General features: G+C 40.2%; 2 protein-coding genes across 3 annotated transcripts in view; one reads left to right on the top strand and one right to left on the bottom strand.

The window, feature by feature from the left end:
• The window catches only part of pkd1b (polycystic kidney disease 1b), a 30785-nt gene extending 11716 nt beyond the window's left edge, over positions 1-19069 (bottom strand). The window contains exons 1-27 of the mRNA XM_042508427.1: positions 18997-19069; positions 17730-17910; positions 17443-17645; positions 16658-16776; positions 16116-16263; positions 15765-16030; positions 14907-15665; positions 14371-14502; positions 14100-14275; positions 13863-13999; positions 9894-13552; positions 9575-9727; positions 9179-9319; positions 8482-8764; positions 7862-7964; positions 7080-7208; positions 6797-6947; positions 6490-6627; positions 6147-6291; positions 4452-5141; positions 3241-3394; positions 2907-3162; positions 2574-2769; positions 2289-2456; positions 1180-1320; positions 871-1081; positions 376-499 (exon numbers count right to left, since the gene is read on the bottom strand). Of these exons, the coding sequence (XP_042364361.1) occupies positions 376-499; positions 871-1081; positions 1180-1320; positions 2289-2456; positions 2574-2769; positions 2907-3162; positions 3241-3394; positions 4452-5141; positions 6147-6291; positions 6490-6627; positions 6797-6947; positions 7080-7208; positions 7862-7964; positions 8482-8764; positions 9179-9319; positions 9575-9727; positions 9894-13552; positions 13863-13999; positions 14100-14275; positions 14371-14502; positions 14907-15665; positions 15765-16030; positions 16116-16263; positions 16658-16776; positions 17443-17645; positions 17730-17910; positions 18997-19069 (9036 nt within the window). The remainder of the gene's footprint in view (positions 1-375; positions 500-870; positions 1082-1179; positions 1321-2288; positions 2457-2573; positions 2770-2906; positions 3163-3240; positions 3395-4451; positions 5142-6146; positions 6292-6489; positions 6628-6796; positions 6948-7079; positions 7209-7861; positions 7965-8481; positions 8765-9178; positions 9320-9574; positions 9728-9893; positions 13553-13862; positions 14000-14099; positions 14276-14370; positions 14503-14906; positions 15666-15764; positions 16031-16115; positions 16264-16657; positions 16777-17442; positions 17646-17729; positions 17911-18996) is intronic.
• A 1698-nt stretch (positions 19070-20767) lies between these two features.
• Positions 20768-24594, top strand: LOC121958929 (ankyrin repeat and SOCS box protein 12-like). 2 transcript variants are annotated; one of them, XM_042508112.1, is made up of 3 exons: positions 20768-20824; positions 22214-22981; positions 24297-24594. In XM_042508112.1, the coding sequence occupies exons 2-3, from the start codon at positions 22219-22221 to the stop codon at positions 24446-24448; spliced, it is 915 nt and encodes a 304-aa protein (XP_042364046.1). In that variant the 5' UTR covers positions 20768-20824; positions 22214-22218; the 3' UTR covers positions 24449-24594. The 2 variants fall into 2 exon arrangements, with proteins under 2 accessions (XP_042364046.1, XP_042364045.1); XM_042508111.1 differs by having other exon boundaries at positions 20775-20824; positions 22211-22981.
• The last annotated feature ends 906 nt before the right edge of the window (positions 24595-25500 follow it).

Here is a 25500-nt window from a genome sequence, read left to right as displayed (position 1 = left end):
GGAGAAGTATATTAGTTGGTAAATGACATTTGGATTATACTGCACAAGTTGCAAGGGAGTTTTTAAACAGATGTTTTCACACAGTTTTGCTGCTGTTAAACATGGACCCCAATGACTTCAATTCATCAGGAATTTTCTCCATCTTTAGATTCTTTTTTCACCATGGAGAGATGCGAGAAAAGTTTTCTTCACAACTTCAACTCATCATATGGTTAGTAATTGATATACACATGGTCATTTGGTGGGTGAAGTATTCCTTTAGATAACAAATTAACATGCAAAATGAAATTGATTTAGGCAAAATAAGCAATGGCTTCCTTTTTTTAGCAGTAAAATGTATCATGAAAATAAAATAAGCATGCTGTTTTAAGTTACCTGGCTGTGAGATTTTCTGAACAGGAAACAGAGGAAGCACTGGAGGGGAAACACCAGCACCGCAACAGTCATCCCCATGGCAACCGCCTCCATGTTAAGCAGCAGCTGGGCTGAGACTGGTCCACTTTTGGCAAAGAGACATAAATCACTGTAATCCTGTCAACCACCCAGAACCTCCTGACATACTGGTTTATGTTAGAAAAATCTCAAATATAATACCTTGTAATGACTAAAAAAAAGAAAATGTTGTCTTGAAGAGCCAAAAATACAATGAAACATGATTAATATTATTTACCTTAACCAGTATTTGAAGGAAATGTATCTTTATTGAAACGTTATTGACTACAGGTAGGAAGAAACTTACATTAACAGGTACACCAATTTACTTTTTATGTAACAGTTTCACAATTGCATTATCTTTTTTTCTAATTTGCTTTTTAATTTCCTGCCATGAAAGGAATTGGGGTTTATATTGAGGCCTAAAAACCATCCTACCTGTGCCCCTCGGTACTAACAGCTCCGTACCACAGAGCAGCCAGTGCCAGGTAGAGGTGCAGCATGAGGGCGCTGCATGTCACCCTCTGACCCCTGGTGAAACGGCTGTGAGCCGGGCGTTCCCACAGCGACAGCCACAGGTGGTGCTCGACCATCCCAAACGCCAGCTGGGAGATGAACACCCGTCGAAACTGCGAAAGCTCCTCAGGACCTGTGGAGTTATCAGAAAAACGCATCAAACAGCTTATTTGTGAACAACAATAAGTGGAAATACATGTTACTCTGCTGAATGTAAGTTAATAAGCTTACATGAGGCTAGAACCTCCTTCTCCACAGAGCCGTTCTTGTGATTCTCCACAGAGAGCCAGTCCTCCAGCAGGAAGAAGAACATGTGATCTGTCTGAGGGTCCCAAACCACCACATGCTGAACGTACCAGGACGGGTCCAGACCTGCATGTACATAAGACATACTCAGCTGCATTCACATCTTGATAATTTAGTATTGAGTGAGATGATCTCTTGCTCCATATAGCTCTGGATGGACTTGTTTTTGGGATAAAAAATGGAATTACTCAAGCCTCACATCTGCACAGCCAAACAAACTGCACACAAATGCTTCCTCCTTTTTTCTACTCATGGATGAGAATATTGTGCTTGTGACAGGGCAAGATGTTTAAATAAATGGCATCCTCCGTTAGCTAAGTGGTGCTAAACGAGCTAGCAGTAGGTGCACACACACTCCTGCACGGGGATATGGTTGGCGGGTGTAGTTTGGTAGAAAGAAAATAGTCCCATTGAGTGCATGTACTACTCGCTCACCTAGCACCACTGAGCTAGCTAACGTTACAGCTCAGCTAAGGAGGACGCCATTAATGTTTACATCTCATGCTGTCGCGAGCATGAGCATCCATGAGTAGATGCACGCTTCCCTCTGCATGGTGATATGGTTGACGGCTGCAGCTTGGTAGAAAGAAAATAGTTCCAACATGAAACTGCTCAAAACAAGGTCTTTGGATTATGTTAAGTAACCAGGGTCATGATTTCTGTAAAAACACATTGCTGTTGAATTTTTCCAAAGTATTTTTTATGGCATTTTGAGCACCACAACAGGAGTGCCATTTAGTTTCATTATATTGGAGAGAAAGCAGACATTTCTACTGCCAACATTCTGTAACTCACTCTAAAACAATCTAGACCAATAAAAAGCACCACAAAACCGAGAAAAAATAAATAATTTTGATTTTTAGATGAACGGCCCTTTAAAATTTAAACTTATTTAGAAATTTTCACATCCAAAACATACCACTGAAAATGTCCTAAATTACACGTTTAGTGTCATCATCGATTATATGTTTTAGAAAAAGAGCAAAAACAAAACCAATATTTTTAAAAGAAGGATATTTTCAGCCTCCATGTACCGGTATTATCATGCCAGATGCGAATTTTCCAAACTTCTCCCAGGTTGTCGTCTGTCTCCAAGTGAAACTGGTCCAGGCTGCCACGCTGAAACGCTCCATGCCTCTGCAGATGGCGGGAGCCGCTCTTGGTCACACCATACAGGCTGATGCCAACGTGTGCTGTGGTGCCTGATGGGTGCATTAATCACTATAATCACATATAGTTTCATCGAGTCAAACATGAAAATGCTTTTATTACTTATACATTTCTGTCTTCTACGTGGTTTTGACTTGTCCTTGTCTGACCTGCTCCTTGCCTCCAGCCAGTCTTGACCAGCACTCTGTAGTGGTACAACCCTGCTTGGCCACACAGAGGGACCTGGCTTAGTCTCATGCTGTCCAAGTGGTCCAGTTTATGGGCAATGAGGCCCACCAGCAGGTGAATCAGAACCAGGACAGCACACACAATCCCCACAACCATGTTCCGCATGGGACCGCCTGGCTGTACAGATAACAAACAGATGTAAGGGAGAGGGGGACAGCCTGATGGTTACTATCCTCCTACTAATCCTGCATTTGGGAAATTCAAAATGTGTCCTCTAAATAGAAGCTGGTGTAATGCTTTGTGTTCTCACATACCGGTGGCAGCAGCACAACGGCCCCGGGATGCACAAACAAACTGGCCCCGAACATGGTGAGGTGCTGGGTGAGACAGCGTGCTGTGTGGAGCGTGCTGCCCTCCATTGGCTGCAGTCCCTCACTGCTCCAACGCCTCTCCTTCACACTGTAGTACTGGCAGAGAGAGCTGAACACACACACGGACACACGGACAGGACCTCCGTCCACGAGAGACGAGGTCAGGTTGACCGAGAGAGGCTTGTCCATACCGCCTAAACTGTTACAGAGGAGAATTAACTTCTTTGTTCAGCAAAATGAGCAGTCGGACAGAGAGAGAGTAAAGAGCGTGACTTACAGTGGAGACAGAAATATGGTTTCCTCTGAGGAGGTGGTCGGATTAGAAAGGGTGAGAGCCCACTTTCTCACTAGGGAATCCTGGGATGCATTAGTCCCCGGCACTGTAGAGCTCACTTCTATCTTGACATGTCCCAGACTCACTGGAGTAGCTCCTAGATATGCATAATGCAGTTTAAAAAACAGCCGCTGTAATTTATAATTCATGCAAAAACTCACAGATATACAGTAAGGTTAATTAATAATTATGTAGGGTGCTGCATGGGTGACCGTAAAGACAGTTCACTCTCATTATTCAACAGATGACTTTAGACATCCTGAAATGTCATGTGTCCACCACAACTTCCAGAAACTGTCACAGCTACTATCACTCACTGATGAAAATATAATCTGGTGGAGGCAGTTTGTAAGATTTAGGAGTATTTAGTGACATCTAGTGGTGATAATTGCACATTGGAACCATCTTAAACTTTAAAAATGTATTAAATCAATTTAAATGTATTATAGTCTTCATCAGTCAGGAGGTTTTTACCATAAGCTGAATAATATGCAGAGATCTAGTCCTTTCTTAAATAAACCAATCTGGTGATTAAAACCAGTAAAAACACTAAATAAAACTGTTTCATGTTCTAAATCAGTGTTTCTCCGAATCTGTTTGGCTCTACTGGGAGCGGTCGCTAGCCCAGAACCTGCTAATGTGTGCTCATGTTTTTATTTTGATAATTTTAGATCCAGATGTTCCAGGGGTTTTTCCCAGAAACTGAATTATCTGCACAGGTTATTATTATTACAGGCCATAGTTATCTTTGTCACTATGATTAAACCCTTACACATAATTTAATGTACTGTTAATACAAAAATATGGGTTACTGGAGCTTTAAAGCTGTTATGTCTAATTACTGAAATATTTATTAATTTGGGGGACTTCTAGTATTAGTAAAAAAAAGACAATATGATAGACAGTAATGTCTCAGCTTACAAACGTAGGTCCTGAGAATTCTAAGCTGATATAATCAGAGGAAGATTTTACACATAGGGGCTTTTAACTGATAAAATTTGGGGTCGTACTCATCAGAAGTAGTTCTATAGGTGCGTAGCAAGAACAAAGTAAAACGCCATTAATGCCAAATGGTCGTTAACAGTCTACCAAAATGCAAAAATCTGGAATAAACAGGTTAGGTTCAGAAAAAGGAAGATAGTGTTCTTCTATACCTGGTTCCAGGCTGAAGTTGAAGGAGAGATATAAACCTGCGTTTTCATCCAATCCATCCACAGCTTTGACTGTGAGGTTTAACCTTCCTTCAGTGGGGAGTGTCACAGTAAGACATGTCCCATTCCCAGCTTCATCTCCAACCCCATTGTCCTGTCTCACAGGGGACTTGTTGGGGAGGGTGACATGTATGGCCTGCTTGGGGTCCAAATCCTGAATGGGTATGGGTTGGCCCTGAGGCGTGGTGAGCTCCATGGCAACTAGAGCAGTGGAAATCGGAGGGTCGGCTGCATTCAGCAGTGGGTTGGATAGCATCTCTGCATCCATATCAAAAAGCACCTGCACCACCTCAGACTTCTGACTCTTCAGGTGAGCAGCGAGGGAGGCGGGGATATGAAACGGACATGGGCGAGAACTCTTGGATTCATCAGCTGACTTGGAGGAGACGATCTGGTTTTGGTTGGACTGGTGAGTGCAGAGAAGATCGGAGGGGTCTCCATGGAAACCCACAGTGTTGATATAATCAGTGGAGAGTGAAAGGGGTGCCTCACCATGAACACGTGAATGAATCAGAGAGCGCATTAGGGCACCTGCGTGACCCAGCGCTGACAGGGTGAGTTTGGAAGCTGACTGCAGAGTGCTTGACAAGTCTGGGTGAGAACTGGAAGCAGACACAGCTGCCAGGGTGTTACCTGGAAACCGAGAAAACACAAAATATTCACCCATTTGATTAAGTTCACAATCAACATATGACCTTTTTCCACCAAATTAGCTCTGGGTCTTTCACTGGTTCTTTCAGGATTCTTGGAAACTTGGTGCTATCGAGTTAATCAGCCCACTTTTCCTCTACGTTGCGCGAGTCATTGAAATCAAGGATGTGTCATGAACTGAGGGCATTACACAAAGCAAAACAGACGGAAACAGTAGAAGCAAAATCGCATATTAGATTGATTACCGACCGATTAGATTGCAGAATCAGTAACATCTTTTAAATCACATCTTAATCACATCTTACATCGTAATCTTAGCTCACTGTTTATTTTAAACAGTGATTCATTATCATAAATGTTACCATCTTATTGTCTTCTTTTATTTTTGTTTTATTGTAATTGATTTGATATGCCTCAGTGCAATCCTTCGGTCACTGAGCTGCCAAGTTTGCTTATAGATGGTATTTATGTTATTGTTGGGGTTGCTGTTTCTTTGTTTTTCTTAAAATTTCCTAATTCTTGCTTAAACCCTGCATTTAAATCTGGGATCGACCTTAGAAAGCACTTTGTAAATTTGTATAGAAAAGCGCTTTATAAATAAAGTTTCTTATTCTTATTCTTACCTGCAATATTTTGCCATTATTACAGATAGTTTACTTTTTTACCCAAAAAACAAGCATGAACCAACTAATTAGACCACTGCATGCTCTTTTTGTCTGATGATTTCTCATTTAACTTCTCTAATGCTGCCCTCTCTATACTCTCTGTTCAGCCTGTAGAATATGACAAGCCCACTGATATGATGCTTCACACTTCAGGTCTAAAAAAAATTTTTTTTTTGGATCCAGCTGAGAACTAACTGTTCTGGTTTTGAACCAAATTTATTTTTACTAAAAATACTCTGAACTGTTTAATATTAGTTTTGGGAGCCCAAACCGTTGGTGAAAAAGGGTGTGTGTTATGCAGGAGATGGTGGTTGACCAGCACCTATGATGTTAAGGATATTTCGTCCTGTTTCCACAGTGGACAAAACAGTAGGACTCATTTGTTCTTCCATGACATGGATCATCTTCCCCACAGCTTCCAGAATTTTCTCCTGGCACTTTTCACATACCAATTCTCTGGGAACGGCCTGAGGGTAAAACAGAAAAAGTAAAGACATGAAGGTGTAAGATTAAAAAATGAGGAATATTTTAACAGATATGATGTGGTTTACTTGACTTATTGGTTTCTTTGTGTGTCTTAAAAATATCTTATATGCATTAAGTACTGATCATGTATTCAATACTTATGGGCAGAGAATGATGAGAAAAAAAAGGTGATTACTTACAGTAGACTGTGACAAAGCTGAGCTGATTTGATCAACATCATGCACCGACGACACAAGAAGAGAGGCCAGCGCCTGGGTCACATTTTCCCGGATCTCCCTCGTGTCCACGAGCTCCTTGGCAGTTTGTCCAGACTCCATCTGTGGACAGGTGGGTGAAACTCATTAGTCCATATTCCTAGCAAACGCAAACCTTTCATACACATCCACTATGCTTCATAATCTTCAGTTTTTTTGTCATAGTTAATCAAAATCACTTAAAAGTGTCATTTCATGCACTGGCAAATGAGATATGATCTTGACACACCACCTGATTGAGCTGGCTGGTGAGAGCGATGGAATAAGGGATGATTTCCTGAGGGTTGCCATGTTGGACCAAAGCCCACAGCTCTGTCTGGCTCTTGTGTCTGAGCCACTGACTGGTAAATTCATCCCTTGCAGGACTTTGAACAATCAACACTCTGGAGAAAGAAGCAATCAGTAAGGGAGAGAGGGCATTTGGCATAATGCATAAGAAACTAACTGAAAGGTGCTGCACATACAGAATAGTGCTGTTTATCTTGCTTCAGCTGCAACAGCTCCTGGTAGCTTACCTTTTCAATGCAATGACCTTTGCCCCCAGGTCGTCTTCTACCAGCAATGTAACTGTTATTACTGACATGCTTCTCTCTTGCCCAGGACTCCCCAGTGGAACCACACTGCCAAATGTTGAACGAGTACCTCTGGGGTGCATAAAAGATACAAAGCTTAAGTTGAACAGGATGGAAATCCAAAACTTGCTTCTTAAAGGAACAGTGTGTAGGATTTAATGGCCTCTTGCAGTAAGGTTGCAGACTGTTTCCTGTGTGCCAAGCATGTAGAAGAATTACAGTGGCTGATGCAAAAACACAAATCGCTCTATCTACAGCCAGTGTTTTGCTTATCTATTCTGGGCTACTATAGAAACAAAGTGGTGAACTTTATAGAAGAAGACCCACTCCATATGTAGATATAAACGGCTCAATCTAAGGGAATTAGCAGGTGGTTATTATTAGATATTATCAACCACTTTGGGGAAAATGTCCAGAAAACTATATTTATCATTGTTATAATTAAAAAAATTATGCTACAAAAAAATATAAATATATAAATATTAGCACTTTCCAAAGCAATATACTGGTTTCTCTTTAATTTTTGCTTTTCTTTTTTGATATTTTTTCAGGTTATCTTCTTGTAACTTCTTAATTCATTTATGATTATTTTTTTGCTCATTTTTGGCCCATTTATTATTTATTTATATTACTCATCATTCTCTTCCCATGTTTCTGAAATAAAATAAAGCCATTTTGCTCAGGCTTCAGAGAGTTAATAGCTAGTAGTTGAGGCCTGTATCCACCTGTACAGAGTGAGCAGAGGGCACACTTTGCCAACAGGCTGGCATGGTGCTGCCTGGAAAGAATAGATCAGCTGAGAGGCCACGCTGTCATCATCTTGCCACCCTGCCAAAAGAGAACAAAACATCAAGTGATTTGTCAAATTAAAATTGTGTGTTGCTTTTTCTTCCTTGAAAGTAATTCAGGGGACCTGTCATCTCCACCAGGTGGTGATAGATTGCAGTATAAAAATTGTGATTCAACGATTGAGATAAACCTTTTAACATTATTTTGATGAGCTGTATTTACATAATAATACTGATAATTACATCAACTTAATATTGTGTGCAATTTAAACTCAAATGTATGTGTCAATTGATTTAAAAGTTGGTTTAAGTTGCAGTAAGGTAATGACATTGGCTTGATAATTTAATTTTTCTCCACTTTCACTTAAAATGCCTGGATAAATTCAGACGGTCAAGACTGTGTTTGGGACCTGCAGGCCAAACAAATACAACACAAGGGACATTATATTATTTAGTCATTAAAAGTTTTCATTACTCAAAATTACTGATGTAAACAGCTGCATTTTTTTGTTGAACCAATAAGTTGTTTTAAGAGTAAACTAAGACCACAGTGTTACCTGAGCAGTTGTAGGTGACCACTGTCTCCAGCAGACGTATATCTGACTCTGGACTGAGATCACACAGGCCTCCATGCGGTGGATTGTTGGGTAGTATCGTCAGGCTGGCACTGCCCCACTGCCCTCTGCCGGGCTGGGTTACATTGAGTGTGAAGGTGTAACTCTGCCCTAGCTGTAGGACACCTGAACGCACCACCAGGTTAGGAGAATGTCTCCCTGTAGAGGTGGTAACCTCATTTAGGTCAAGGGTCATGCCAGTCTGGTCCTCAGCTCTCCATTTGTACTGCGAGAAAACACATGAATCACAATAATGCTGAATGACATATTGTATACATTTCTTTTCTGCAAATAACAAATAATTTTACTGTTAATTTATGTATCTAGCCAATTAAGCATAGCAAAGATTGAATATAGATTAAACTGTCCAATTGCTAATTCATTCTCTAAGGAGATGAACAAAAAGATAATGATTAACAGCAGCAGCAGAGGGCTTTGTTGACTTTTTCCTGATGGCACTACAATTGCATTTTCATGTGTCATGTTTTTTGTTTGTTTTCAAGTATTTTTATTGAGCCAAAAAGGAAATTACATACAGTATCTTACATTATATCAGTGCTCATTTTCAGTTTTTTAAACAATTTTTTGCCTCACCATTTTTACCCTAACTGTCAACATTTGCGTTTTTCCGAATCATTACCTGAGCCTGGTCGTCGCACTGTGCACATTGTCCTGCGAGGATGACGGGGCTGGTGTAGCTGCTGTGGTGAGGGGATGACGAGAAAGAGCAGGAGACACACTCCACAATGACAGAAAGCACAGGAGCTTCACACACAGTCACCTAAAGAGAAGAGTCAGAGGTATGTGCAGTAAGTGTCTTGACCCTTGTATGACTAAATTTGATCACTAAGTATTCCACATTTGCCCAAGTCTCCAAAATAGTTTGTATTTGAGAGATATATTCAACATAACTTCATATGGCTTTCAAATGTAAATATATAATATAATTCAAACGTAAATATATAATATAATTTAATGCGACAGATAAGTAAATGACTGATTGACTGAATAAAGGATGATTATGAGAAGCACTCACTGTCTGGTTGACTGAGGCAGGTCTCCTCCCCTCTTTGTGTACAGTGAGGGTGATAACGTAAACTGTGCCTGGGTTCAGCTGAGAGCTGAGTATTGTCATTCTGCTGCTGTTATTCCCCTGCCACTGCTTTGCAAAATGAGACTCTGTTGAGGTCTGAAAATACAAACATGCAGGTGTTAGCATCAGATCTCAAGTTGGGGAGATGACTGTGAATTAAAGGACTTTTCTTATCTTATTCGTCTTTATCCAACTCATATTTATTGCAATTAATATAATTTTATTACACTAAGGTTGCGCTAACATAAAGAAGGCCCTTTACCACTGTCAGGAAGGTCCAGTGATAGTGCAGCATATCCACCACTCCTGGCTCTATGTCAGGGTCCTTGGACTCAGATCCATCCAAGATGAGGTCACTGAGGCTAGGCCACATTCTGTGTGATCCTCCCTTTATGACAGCTGCAAGCGGGGAGTGGACCACTGTAACGCTAGTTTTTCGTTGGACAAAAAGAGGAGTTCCTTGGAGTGAAACGGTGAATACCAGGCAATATTTTCCAATATCGAGAGTGTGCTTTGGGAGAAAGAGAAGAGGTGAAGTTGCATCTAATTGATTTCTATGGATGACTTTGTTAAAAGAGAATTCTGAGTTGGTGCAATCTGAATCTTTGAGTATCTCCCATAGGTATCTGGCTTTGTAAGTAGAGCAGTTAATGTCCATCCTTGCTTCAAAGAAACTCGGTCTAGACCTGAAGATTGTAGACTGGCTCTGGACAAGAGAAGCTTGAGGGCTGGAACACTGGAGCTGCTCCACCTCCGTGTTTAGCCGTGCGAATACATGGCTCACACTGTTGAGAACTTTGAGTGTAACACTGTATTTCCCAGGAGTATTATAAATATGATCGACAATGCTCAAGTCTGTAACCAAAGCTTCAGTTGAGTCTCCGAAGTCCCAGTGGTACCTGAGATTGCTCCCTCCATTCTCTTTTGCAGAAAAAGAGACAGCATGTCCAACAAATATTCTTTCTGAATGACAGACAAGCTTCACTTTCTTAACAGGCCACTGAACTGTGGCAGTATCATTTAGAGTCTTGGAGCAGATTCCATTAGTGGAAAGCACGCTAATAGACAATGAACCACTCTCTGGTGGAGTAAAGATCACTTCTTGCCCCATGAGCCTGGTGGCCTTAGACCCCTCGAGCTGAAAAATCCAGGTGTACTGAACTGGAAGTCCACTCTGAACTTCTGCCTTGAACTTGAGACCTTTTAGAGCCTCCAGAGCAGCAGAACAACAGTTCACAAGTCGCAAACCTTGAATATGCTCAGTGACCAGAATGCTTGAAAACACCTCAGCACTACTGACCTGATTCAAAGCTTTTACTGTTACTAAATGTGTCCCTGCTGGAAGGCTTTCAGTGGTGTACTGCCCTTCGAGGATGCCCTGTCTGTGAATCCAGTCGTTGTTTCTAAATGTTATAACAAAGCTTACATTGCTTCCTTTGGAGATTCTTGGAATAAAAGTAACTGGTTCCTCAGTGCAGAAAGAAGACTTGGAGATGTTCAGCATTAGACCTTCGATTGCATCCTCAACTGTCACACTGTGTGAAACCATATGCCAATTAATCCCATTGGAGACATTCAAAAACACCTGATAGATGCCTGCATGTGGAAAAGTGTGGATAAAAGTCTGATTAGTAGCACTGAAAAGCACAGCACCTTTAACTACCCAGTTCCACTGCAGATCATTGCCCTTCAGAATAACCCCATGGAGTTGAACAGCAGCACTTGCAGTGATATAAAATGGATGAGTCTTGCCTTCAATTTCAAAGTCCACGTCTTGGACCTCCTCCTGAATGTTAAACTCTTTGGTGACATTGCTGTGGCTGAGGGCATTCTGAACTGAAACTCTAAGAAGAAAATCACCAACACTTGTAAAAGTATGAAGGAGAAAGGGCACATGTGTTTCCAGGGGTGAAAAATCAGATTTCATGTACCAAAGGTACTGAAGGTCTGAGCCAGTATCCACAGATACAGAGATATTCACTAATTTCCCTAATGCCACAATGTTTGATTGTGTTGTAATGCGAGCGCCTGTTACACGCTGAACCGCCACTAAAGAAACAACACTTGTGGCCTCACCCAACTTGTTTGAAGCTCTTAGCTGAACTGAAATTCTGCCAGGAGTTTCAGCTAACATATAAAAAAGCTCTCCATCAGCAGTCATTTGTTGGTTAATCACACTCTGTGTAGCAAGCCAGTGATAAGTGACATTGGAGCCTTTGGTGACTAAAGCCATAAACATCAGTTCTTCTTGCGTTGGTACGTATTTCATGTTTGTCAGGGACTGACATGCAATCTTAAGACCCTCTATTCTTTCAAAGACCTCAATTACAATAGATGCCTCCTTTCTACTCACCAGGTTTTGCGCTACAACCTTCACTTGATACACTCCTGGTTTCAGGAAAGTATATCTAAACTGATACGTCCCCAGTTTGGTTGAGGTCATTCCATCCACAGTCCAGTAGTAATTAGTGCTACTGATGGCACTGCTAATTGCTGAGATAAGAATTTCTTCTCCTACTACAGCATATGGCTCATTGGTGTGAAGCAAAAGGTCCGAAATAGGAAGTAAAACATTCACAATAATGGTCACAGAATCACGACTAACAGCATTAAATGCTGTGGTGGTGACTGTGAACTGACCTGTTGAGATAAAGATGTGTGACGTGTTTTGCGTCTGCTCCATGGGAGATCCATCTCCAAAGTCCCAAAGGACTGATACATTGCTGCCAGTGCAACTAGCAACCCAAAATGATGCTAATGTATTGACTGTCAGTGTGCCACTTTGGCTGTCATGTGCCACAGATAGCTTACTTACAGGTTTCTGAACAGCGATTTTAGCTCTGGCCGTTTTGTTGCTGACTTTGTTACTTGCTGTTACGGATACCTCTTCAACACCTTCATCTTGAAAGACGAAACACTTGTGAGCATTGTCTGTCACGGAAATGAGCCTAGAGGAGTTGTAAAACCACTTAAATTGGTAACCTCTCGTCTGAACAGGGGAAACTAACACCATGAAGCATACTTCTTCTCCTACTGCGACTGCTTCCTGTGATGATTTAACTGTCATGTCACTTATTGGTGCTTCAACCCAGATACTTGCGTTAAATGATACAGATGTGAAAGAACTAAACACTGTCATGCTAATATGACAAAACCCTTGACTTTGAAATTTGTGCTTTATGGTTGACTGCCCTCTCACTACAGTCAGAGGTGATCCATCCTCAAACAGCCAATGGAAAGTCAGAATGGATATGTTCCCGTTTACCAGAGCAGTAAACTGTATGTCTCTTCCACTCATGATGCATCCTGTAGGGAGAACTCCACTAACAGCCAGCCTATAGATCTCTACAATGATAGACTGATGAGCTTGGCTGACTGAGTTTGTGACGGATAGATGTACTGTATAGTTCCCTGGCGACTTATAGATGTGGGAAATGGAACCATCTGTAAGGTTTCCAATCATGAACCCATCGCCAAAGTCATAATTCCACATGAGACTCGTACCATTGGTCACTGTTGCTATGAAACCTGTAGCAGAGTTTAGTTCACTGGGTCCATCGTACCTGACCGTTAATCCAGAGATTTTTTCCATAACTTCCACCATAAGCCAGGTGGTCAGGACTGTAAGAGTGTTGTTGGCACACACTGTGATGTTGTAGAGTCCTGCAGATGTAAAAGTGTGGTTGACTTTATGGTGGATGCCTCGGACAGCTTCAGAGCCGTCGCCGAAGCTCCAAGTGTAAATGACAGCGTAGGTGGAGGGCTCTACGGAAGTTTCCAGAAAGAGCGTCTGGTTGACGAGGGGCACAGGAAGGGAAGAGGAAATGAGGAGGTCATTTAACTGAGGGCGGGCGCTTATCCTAATGGACGCATCAGTGTTGTCATATTGGTTGGAGACTTGGACATGAAGTGTGTAGTTATCTGCATAAAACAAAGATACAGGAAAAAAAGATGTTACCTTGATGGACTGAATAGTAAGAACAAAGCACAATTTCTACCAGTTTCATTTTCATCACCAAATGTCAACAAAATAAGGAATGTTAAAATTTTACATTAAGTGAGCTTTTAAAGAATCTTAAATGAATTTCGGGGACAAATTAAACCAGAACATTAACTCTTTCAACATGGCGAAATTTCCTGTCTCAAAATTTTAATTAAAGTGAATTCTTTTGATGTGTTGTAAATAAAACCATTTATGAGTGCAGCTTTAATAGTTTTTGTGAGTGTTTACCTGGGACTGCAAAGGTATAGTTCACTGAATCCTGGACGTACACTTGCTTCCCTCCTCTTTCCATAAGCCATTCCCTGGTTTGACATGGAGCAGACTGGGTGTTGATCACCGCCCTGCTGCCATCCCCGAAATCCCATCTATATGACATACACCACATTGAAATTTAGAGAAACTAGACAAAACTTAACATTCAGGGTATTTATAAAATTTATATTTATAAAAAATGCAATGCCTTACCTGAAGGTGACTGGAAGGGAGATGTCCACTTTGACCTTTAGGATGTATAAGTGTGCAGCACCCACAGCTATGACCTTCTTGATGAACAGGAACTCTGGTTCAGCCAGTGGGGTCATTTTGTCTGCTCTCAGGAGGATCTGTTGGCTCTGGAAGCTCACAGGGTTGGAGGCTGTCACCTAGCAGATTGAACAGTATACTTCTCTCGAAAAAAAACTCAGAAAATAAAAAATGGAGCAAATGTAACTTCATAGAGACAGATATGGTATTTTACCTTGAGCTTATACTCAGCAGGTTTCTTGAACAGTACACTGTAAGATTCTCCTTCATGGGCAAACTTCTCCAGGTCGTCAATCACCCATGTGAATTTTACTGAAGAACCGCTCTCCACTTTGGCTATAAATGACTACAATGAAAAAAAAGATGAAGAAAGATATAGGTGTCACAAAACATAATCAGACTAATGAGTGGTTTTGCTAGATTTTAGATTTCATTTTCACATTTCACGTACAGAGTATGAAAGGACAGACAAAGAATCCACAGCCATTGTTAGCAGCTGAGGCTGTAATCTCTGCAAGTGCTTTGAGCTTAATTCTAATGCTGAAATGCAAACATGCTCACAATGACAATATTGACATGCTGATTTTTATTCAATAATGCTGACCCTGCAATCGGTCAAGTAGTTGCTGAGATGTTTAATTCTGAACCAAAGCAGCGGACAGACCAGCTGGCATTGCCATCTCTAGAGCCATGCTGCTAACATTTTGACTAAAAATATCTGCTTTAATAAGCACAATGTGTGCGTCTCACCTGCGGTGTGTCAACGAGGGTCCTCCGGCATCCACGTGGCTCAACACTTAGCCCTGTCACTGCCGTGTAGCCACAAACCCTCAAACTCACACTTTGAGAGCTTACTGCATCCATCACACTTATGGTCAGTGTTTGAATCCCCACTGAGGGCAACACTAAGGTCACAGAGGAGAACCAGGCATCATGGGACTGCCTCTTACAGCCAGGCCAAGACTGCGCAATCTCTTCAGGGCAAGATGGAAGGAAGGGGACCCCAGTCTGGAGAACTGGTGCTGACCATGAGCTTCTTACTTTCTCTCCAGAAAGCATCTTGACAACAATGATTGTTGGGACGTTGATTTGGACATGAATCTGGTTCTTTTCATCCGGCAGAGGGTGGATAACGTTAATCCCAAAGTTAAGAGATCTCAGACTCTGAGTTGTCAGGGCCCAATTATCTGGAGCTGTGGTTGTTTCTCTTTGGGTAAAGCCAAAGTTATAATCGTGCTCAGTACCTCTGTGAAGATTGTCCTCGTACACCATCCTCAGATCACATACCACTCCGTCCACCCACTGGCCACCTTTGGGCAGTGAAGTGAGGCCTCCTTCCCACCAGCCTCCCCACTCTGTCCTCCTAAGGGACATGTAACTTTGGCGCCAGGGTGAGTTTAGAGAGGCTTCACTGTTAAGGCAATGTAGAAATGTTCCAAAGTCTCGAGTGTGTTGTATAGCCACAATATCATCAGGGTACACCATAATTGCTTGATCTGGAAGAAGCAGCTGTTACCGAAAAAAAAAGGGAAAATGTGTAAACAATCTAGTGTTAATATATTTTAAATTCAAACCACATAGGTACATAATGACTTCAGGTCAACTCACGCTTATAGTTTTTAGTTCAGAACTCGGGTTTGTCCTCAGAGGCAGGTCTGCCACCAGGTGGTAGAAGGGTGGCATTGCAAGGTATCTGGGAGGTAAAACAAAAGCACGGCCCTCTGCTGCAGAGTCGAAAGGGCTGCAGGGACTGCTGGTGGGCACACAGGCCTCCAACAGGTGGCACCAGTACTGGCCCATGCTGCAGCCTCCTGTGGTGTTACACAGTGGTACTGCTGAGCAGCAGCTGAATGGATTAAGAAGAGAGCTGCAACCTGAGGAGCAAAGAGGAGATCATCACCTGCGGTTACGGACAAACAGGAGCTCTCACAAACCTTTGTAGTGACTGGTTTATTGTACCTGGAGGTACGAGATGGTGGTTGGGGTTGCAGTAGGGTCGGAGGATCTGGACACGAGCCAGAGAAGACACAGGGCTGGGCTGAACCACCAGCTCCACTGATACCAACCGACCTGCATGACTGAACCACATTCCCGGGAACAGCTGCATCTGTGGGTGTCGAAGTGGCATCAGAATAAACCATCAACACAAACTCTGAATTTCTAATTGTGTCAAAGACCATTTTTGTAGAAAAAAATAAAATTAAATGTATGCCCATTATTCAACCTTGCTTTAGTGATTCCCAATCTTTTATTTGACGTACCATCACAGACTACGACAGAATTTTAGGGACACACACATTTTTTTTTTATTTATCTATTTTTTTGAGACTTCAAGAATAAAATTTTGATATTATGAAAAACAAACTCGTCAAAAGACCCTCTTTTAATAGAACAAAGTTACGTGCTGCTAACGAGGATGGGGGTCTCGGTGTACCAAGAGTGGACTGGTACAACTATGTCTTTTCTCTAAATCTGCTGTTTTAGACCGACACTTAACTGACCTCCACTGGAAGTTGTCCGGTGTCTGGGACAGAGGGTAGGGGGTGTACGTTGGTCTGAGCATAGATTCCGGTCAAGAGAACCAGTCCAGTCAGGTAACTGTCCTCAGATGGCAGAGACTCTGCGTGAAGAGAGATGAACCAAAATCACTCGTAGAGTATTTTAATCAATGCGTGCCTCAGTTTTCTTCAGTGAAAAAACAGTCTTACCAGTTACATGGGAGGAAAAAACAAACTCAAGGTACTCACGTGGAGCAGGGACAAATACAACTGAATTATTAATTATAAAGCCTTTATTCAGAAAATGGCTATTTGCATTAAAACACCAACCTGTTTCGACAATTTCTCTTCATCAAGGTGTGAAAGGGGGATCAAGAACCAAACAATTTATAAACTTGTAGTGGGTGTAACCCAAGCCTAATTGTTAAGTGAACGCAGGTGAGTGACAGCAGTGGATCATATTTAGAGGCCATGTTGAACATGGCATGCCCCCACAAGATTCTGCACAGAAATGGGAAGTAACAAAACAAACATAAAAATAACAAAAATATAAAAAATAAAATAAAAATAAAAATGCTAAAATGTAATAATAAATAAATAAATCCATGACTCTAATTGTTTAAATTGTATCTGTAAAAAAGATACGTTTTTGTATAAATTGATATCATTAAGTTTTTTTTTCCTCTCATGTGCTGACCCTTTTCTTCAACAGCACTTGTGTTTTTCTTGAGTCTGATATGACAAGGACAGTCTTAAACACACCACTACCTCGTTTTCACAAGTCTTACCAGTTACTTCTTTTTCACAGAGGAAGAGGTAACGTCCAGCACACTGAGCCTTCCTCCACTGTCCCTGTGTCCCCAAGGCCATCTGAGCACACCCCCTCTGCCTCTCACTGTCTCCGCTCCACCGTGCAGGACTCACCAGCCCCTCAACCTGGTCAGACCCATCTCCCCCCAGTCTCTTCAGCCATACCCACACGGTAGTTTTCCTAAACAACACAAAAAATGGGAAATGGAATATAAAACCAGCAAATAAAGACACATAAAAGGAGACATTTGTTTGTTGCACTCACACTGGCAATGAGTAATGGATGAAGTTCTGTAGCTCCAGGCTGTCAGCACATGCCAGGTCTCCTCCCGCAGTCTCTCTACATGAATCCTGAGCCTCAGGCCATGAAGATGTCCTCTCTGAGAGCCAATAGCATCGCCGATTGGTCAGGTAGATCCGACCACCTTTTGGACAAGGAACGTCCTCTGGAAGGCATAACATAAATGCTACTTAAATAATGAACAAGTCGTCTCTATCAGTTCAAATATGGATAAATATGGTGAACTGCAGTGTTGTCAGGTGAGCATGTTATCTAATTCAGTTCAAGATCACCTTGTTTTTCTTTTTTTTTAGGGTGTCAAACTGCCTTTGAAATTAAACCCATTGAGATCACATGATGAGCAGGTTTAGCTCATTATGATCATAATTATGATTTTAACTGGCAGTTGCAACAGATGTTACAGAACAGATGTTTGTTTTATTTTGAGATGCTATCATTGCCTGTTATGTATTTTGACTCAGCTGTTACACCAGTCAGGGAACTTTAGCTTAACTTATCAGTGTAAACAATACAGACACACTGTGTGACCCTTGAAATAAGTTACGGATAATGGGAAAAAAATCTAAAAGTAAGAAATAAAAAGATATGACGCATGCATACTAAAAGGAAGTATGAAGAGTGGCTGTTATTACAGTAGACAGTAACTTATGGGGATCTAAATAAAATAAAGAATGAAAAAAGAATGAAAAAAGAGGAAAGGCAGAGGGACACAGACAAAAGCGAGAGAGAAAGGAAGGATTGAAGGAAGAACTGAAGAAGAAAGGAAGATATGCAGGAAATAGAAGAGTGAAAGAAAGAAAATAAGAAGAAAGAAAGAAAGAAAGAAAGAAAGAAAGAAAGGAAAAGGAAAGAAAGGGAAAGAAAGGGAAAGAAAGGGAAAGAAAAGAAAAGAAAAGAAAAGAAAAGAATATTTGGGACAGAGAACTCATTCCTGTATTGTCCAGGGAGGAGGCATCCAAAAACTAAAAAGACTGTACCAAAACTACCAAAGTATTACACAATATCTATATAACCATGACTTTCTTAAGCTCTAGTATCATATAAATTTGCCACTTAAAAACTAAATAATAAAGCAGTCAGCCATGACTGCCTTTACAGCTCATAAATATCTAGCCCAAGTCACTGTCTGAACCTTCACCTCCCTAAAGGAGTAGAGCAGAGCAACACCAGAATTTCACAAAATCACATTTTTATTTTTAGTCTCAACAAAATAGAAAATGAAGCTTCTCACCTGCAGCTGCAGTGATCAGAACCACACAGAGAATCAACAGTCTGTGCATTTGTGGCACAGCAGCTGTCATCATGTGGAGCACATCACATCCTCCTAGAGAAAAAAAAACAAAACAGTCTCTTCCTCATCACCACAGGAGCTCCGTACAAATCACTGCTCCTTCATAATTGTGCAGATTCTTCTCATCCCTTTTCCCTGTCATCACCACAAGACTTTCCCCTCATCCCCAGAGCTCTTGTACAAAAATGTTGTCTCCCTCTCAGGCCCTCTTCCACACTCTCATCTCCCTCCACTGACACCTCCTCCTCTTGCCCTGCACACACACCCTGAGTTATGGTGGTGTGGTTGTTTTAAAGGCCTCTTCTTCTCTTCTCTCTGAGCGCCTGGGTGACTTCTACTTTGTTTCTCAGCAACAGCTACAGAGGAGGAGCGCTGCTCATTACCATGTTGTAAAACCTCGGGCTCTCAATAGAAACACTGATTCTCTGTCAGCTGAGGGCCCCGACAGAAACAAGCCTCAGAGGCCAAACAGGCGTTGTAGCATTAGCGCTGTTTGGGTACAAATTGTTGCTTTTGATATGTTTTTGGAATATAGAGGGGTCTGTATCTTTTGCTGCCAAAGGAAGATGTTTGTGGAAACTTCTTCTCCCTGCATTGTGTCCAAGGCCTGTTGTCCCAGCACTAACTCCAAGACCTCATCACCGAGCAGACAAAGGCTCTGTGACGCAGAAGCAATAGACCTCGTTTTAAAAGAAAGGATGCCATCTGGGTTGCCTGGAGAGGGAACAGATAAAGTTAAAGGCAGTGATAAGGCAATCATTGCTGAGAATTGTCAGCCCGTTGCCATGGAAATGATTGTATTTCTTTTTGTGACACTTACCAAGAAGGAGTTTATATTGGTTACATTACGGTACCAAATCCAATTGTTAACTCAAGAACAGTTTTGACAACTTTCTGACTAAAAAGACATTCGATTTAAAAAAGCCCCAACATATTAATAGTGCAGTTGACAGTAAAGGTTTACCCTTTGAAATCTGGGCAAACTAGCTTGATGTCTTCTAAAAACAGGGAAAGAAGGGAATGAGTGATTTAAGAATAAATGACTCAGAAATTAGCAAGAAAAGTACACTACACACTAAAAAGTACAGGAAAATTACAGAAAAAGGGGGAGAGAAAGAAAAAAACAAGGAATTAACATGGAAAATACTTCTAAATATACAATTATGATTACTATAAATATATAGTTCTCTGGACATTTTCCCTGGCTTTTTTAAAGCTAATCTCCCAAATCTACAATTTTCTTGAAATTTGTGGGACATTTCCTGGCAAGTTGTTTATTGCCTTTTTATCCAGAAAGACAGAACTCAAACCAATTTGCTTGGGTTCAAAGGGTAAAATACATAATAGCTTCATGTCTAATCTTGTATGTATAAAAGTTTGTGTCAAAATTCCCCTTTTCAAAAATTAATTTATAGATTTTACAGATTTTTTTTCTTTGCGATTTATATCATAGTGTCTCGCTTATTACCTAAATGTTGAACACTTTGGGGCTTTATGAATTCAATACTTTTCTGTTGTTATTTTTGTTTTACTGTTTAATTTCTTTAATTTATAGCTTTTTAAAATAAACCAAAAAGTTAGTTAAATCAAACACTGAAAAAGTCTTTAGTTGTTGCAGAGCCCCACTCCAGGCTCCAGGTTGTAATAGCACATACAAACACTGGAGGGCAGCATTGCGACTTTAAACTGAATGTGACCCACAACACAAATACGACGACGAAGAAGAAGAACCAGGAAAATGAAGAGGACAGCTGCTGACACATCTTAGGTAGGCTAATAATATTAAGAAAACATCTCAAAATAGATCCTTTTTGTCGTAACAAGACTTTAAAAAGCAAGGAAATGCGAGATTTGGAAAACGAATTTGTAGTTTAATGTGTAACTGGAGATATCGATGGTTGTTTTAAACGGAATATGAGAGCGATCCTTCCTGCTGTGGAGCGGGTATTAGCATACACACACTGTGGTTTTAGCAGAGACACGACACTGTTTACCGGACAGTGTCCGGTAAACAGTAAAGAGCTCCTTTACATACACAGCTGTCATCCAGGATTCAGTCAGTAACGCTACACCAAGTCAAAGCTATATATGTCTTATTTCCCTGTCTCTTTATCGACACTATGTCAAGAGACATGTATTTTAGAAACTGGTTTTTATATTTAATTTTGTTCTATTTTACAGATTATTTGTGCGCCGAATTTTCCAGTAACCTTTTATGATTCATAAACGATAATAAGTTGTGACCAGCTGTATTTGCATTTTAGTTGACAAGCCATTAAACATTAAATTATTTCACATTTTAAAAGGAGTTTGGTGTGGGGAAGTGATGCGGCCAACACTGACGCTTTCTGCTGACAGACAGCATCTTTGCAACTCAGTTACAATTAAAAGTTGTTAATGACAGATGGATGTTACGACCTGCAACATTAGTTTGTAAAAGGTCACTTCCATGTAAAAGTCGTTATTATATTAAATAAAAGGTTTTCAGCAACTCAAAGCCTCATTTAAAGGCTGAATTGTTTTCTGTGGGGTGCAGATCGGGAGTCACTGCACTAATGTGGTGTCTCGTAAATTTTGTCCAGTGGGGAAAGAAGGGTTAAGATCTTTACAAAGTAAAAGTTGTGCATTACAAATAACACTTCAGCAAAACTAACTAAGTATAATCAGGGAAAAGTACTGAAAAATACAAAATGCAGAAAAAACAAAAAGCTAAATTATTTTTTAAAGAAAAAAACCCCACTTACCACCATTTTAAAAGAACAAAAAACATTATATATGGAAATAACACCATCCAAAAATCAAAAATAATAATAAAAATAATAATAATAATAGAATAACATATTTATCAAAGTATTTGGCAATTCATTTGTAAATCAACTGATCAACTTAATCAACTAATTATTACAGGTGTTCTTGTATTTGGTTAATTCATTTATAACAAAACATTATATTTTATAAACTTTATCCAAAATTTTAGTGTGTAACTAAAACTGTTAGACAAATGTAGTTGGGTAAAAACTACAATTTCCCTCTGAAATGTAGTGGAGTAAAAGTATAAAGTAGCATGAAGTACCTCAAATTCATACTTAAGTACAGTACTTGAGTAAATGTACTTAGTTACATTCTACCACTGATTGTGGGTGTCATTTTTCAGCAGGTCCTATGCTTCCGCTAAGGACCCCAGCAGAAGAAGAGAGTAGTAGTGAAATTTCCCAGCTCAGACAGGCAGTGTTGGAAAACAATGCCAGACTCCTTGATGAGATGCTCTGCCAAGAAGTCTACAAGAAAGTCATCAACTGCAGAGGCGGCTGGGGCATCGCCGGCACGCCTCTACACGCTGCCGTGTCCAAAGGTCATCTCAGCTGTCTGCAGGTCCTGCTAGGCCACGGTGCTCTGGTAGACTGCGTGGATGTCAAGGCTCAGACGCCTCTCTTCGCCGCCGTTCGTGGGAAATACCTGGACTGTGTTTTAGCTCTCCTCGGAGCTGGAGCCAACCCCAACGGGAACTCATCCAACAACTGCTCCCCCGTCCTCACTGCAGCTCGAGAGGGCGATGTAGAGATACTGAAGAAACTGCTTCAACACGGCGCCGAGGTGAACTCCCGCTCCAAGGTCCTGCTGTGGACTTCCAGGGCCAGGGTGTCTAGCGGGCCGCTGTACCTGGCTGCTGTTTACGGACACATGGAGTGCTTCAAAATGCTGCTCCTCTACGGGGCAGACCCAGATTACAACTGCATGGATAAAAAGCTGCTGAGTTCCATCAAGCAGCCCAAAACTGTGCTGGAGATGTGCCTCAGGCATGGCTGCGGCGTGGAGTACATCCAGCTTCTGATCGACTTCGGTGCAAACGTCTACCTCCCTACTCTGATCATCGAGAAGTCCACGAAGCAGAACGAGGCCGTAGAGCTGCTTCTGCACGAGAGAGGTATGTAATCTGACTGCAAGTGAGGGCACATTCTCTTCTTACATACGTAAGTGCTTCAGTAATACAGAAGTGATACATAAAATTTCACCTTAAAACAAAATATTATGAAGCAATGCGTCTTTTTGAACTGGTTCAGTTACAACAAAGTAAGGTTTAAGGCCATTACAGACTTTGAAGTGAAGCAGTTGCACATAATTGTTAAACTCACATTTAGAAATTGTTAATTAAATGTTGGTACCACTTTATTTTATAGGGCTGTCATTTAAAAAAAAAAATGTAATACAGTTCTTAGAAAGGACAATATAATTTGTGGCTAATTATAGAGGAGAAGAAACAGTTTTCAAGTGATAGACTTGGCATAATATTTATAGAGTAACCTAGATAGTTTTTTTGTTTTTTTTTAGTTAACTAAAATAAAAACTTTGAAAAAGTTAAACAAAGGAAACTATCTTAAACAATATTGTCTCCTCAAAAAAGTGAACTAAAATAAAATACACAAAATATCTGTCAATTTGGTCAAATTTATCAAAACAACAAGCTTGGGTAGGCATTGGTGCATATGTTTTTTGAGAATGGGATGCCTATAAAGAAACAATACTAATTAAAACTAAACTAATACTAATACTAGAATATACGTTAATAAATAAAAGTGAAACAAACCCACTTTGGAAACTAAATTGAACTGAAAACAAAAATAAAAAATGAAATAAAACTAAAATTTATAGTATCTGCAGACCCTTAAAAGTCTTAAAATGTCTTTAATTCCATTTTCTAAATATTTAGCCCTGAAAGTCATTAAATAATCCTAAATTTTAACTTGTGGGGTCTCACTCGCCACAAACATTTAATTATTTAATTAAATATATCCATCTTTTAATTACTTTTTGTCAAAATGAGCTTAAATGTATGAAAGTCAACATTTTTGATGTCGCACATCTGGAGGGAATTTCCTCAAATTTGGCACAAACGTCCATCTAGACTCAACGATGATCTGATTAAGTTTTGTTTGTCAGAGGTCAATGTCTCTGTGACCTTGCCTCTGTATCATTCTTGTGAATATCTCAAGAACACCTAAAGGGAATTTCTTCAAATTTGGCACAAACGTCCACTTGGACTCAAACATGAACTGATTAGAATTTGGTAGTTGAAGGTCAAACATTAAGGTCACTGTGATCTTTTGTCCAATCTAATTTCAGATATCTGATATCTCAAGAAGGTCATGAGGGAATTTCTTCAAATTAGGCACAAATTCTAGTTTAATCATATTACTTTGTGTCATCTAAGTGTTTTTTCCTGTCGTCTCCCGTGTCACCAGGAAATCCAAAGGCCTTGACTTCACAGTGCCGACTCGCTGTCCGAAGTTACCTTAAAAAGATCAACAAGATCCACTGTATCGACCAGCTGGACATGCCAACGAGTATCATTAACTTCTTGCAACACAAGCCAGTCCCAGTCCCTGTCCTGTAGCCAAATGAGCTGATGGCACGCTATGTCAATTTATTTTTATTTAACTCTGTGAACCACCTTTGTTTTAAATTCTGTCTGTTCATGCGCTGTTCTGGTAAGACTGATTCTGAAGTCGAAGCATTAAATGTGTGGATAAGTGGTGTGTACTTCTGTTGTTTTTGTTTTAGTACTTACCCTGTAGCTATCTGAAGACCTTTCTGAGGGAAGATGTTTCTTGGGGTTACTTAGTCACATGTTCATCACAAGTTGGTTACTTCTTTTAGGAGAGAGGTTTGCCCCTGTGAAAACTAAAGAATGCTACCATACATTTAAATGCATTTACACGTTCTTAAAATGCATCAGGGTCAGTATGTGTAAAGCTGCTCGCTTTTACTTCACTAAACATTCTAACAAACATCTAAATAACTATTTTATTTTGAGATTAACCTGTGGGTTTTTGTTTTGGAAAAAGACTAAAACTAACAGCCACGCTGGCAGCTCTGGGAGGCTGTTCAGTAGTCCTTTAGCCAAATGCAAACATCAGAATAAAGCTGTATTTTATATATATGTATATATTTAGAGTTATACATACTGGCCCAGAGCTGCATGTATAAATAAGAGATAAAAAGAAATAACAAATAAATGACAAAAACACATTAAAACATAGTGCACTCACTTGAGAAGAAAAAATATCTATTGTGTTTTTCTAAATTAACATTTTAATTTAATTTAGATTATCAGGATCATGAGAAACATTTTTCATGGTGAAAAAATAATGCCCCTGTTTTTCTGAATTAGTAGAATTATTAAAATAATGAGAGAAGTTTCCAAAGAAAAATAAATAAATGTCTCTGTTTTCCCCAAATTAACAAGATTATTATTTTAGAATTATGAGATTTTTTGTTCATGGGAAAATATCTGTAAGATTATCATCTCAGGATTATGAGAAAGGTTGTTTTTTTTAAATGAAAAAATAACCAGTTTTTCCAAATTAACTAGATGAGTATTTTAATTAAAATAAACAAAAACAAGATCATCTCAGAATTCTCCCAAAAAAACAAAAACAAAAAATG

The sequence above is a fragment of the Plectropomus leopardus genome, chromosome 19 (assembly GCF_008729295.1).
Source record: "Plectropomus leopardus isolate mb chromosome 19, YSFRI_Pleo_2.0, whole genome shotgun sequence".
NCBI lineage: Eukaryota > Metazoa > Chordata > Actinopteri > Perciformes > Serranidae > Plectropomus > Plectropomus leopardus.
The sequence above is the reverse complement of the archived record's forward strand: the minus strand, read 5'-3'. Positions and strand labels throughout refer to the sequence as shown.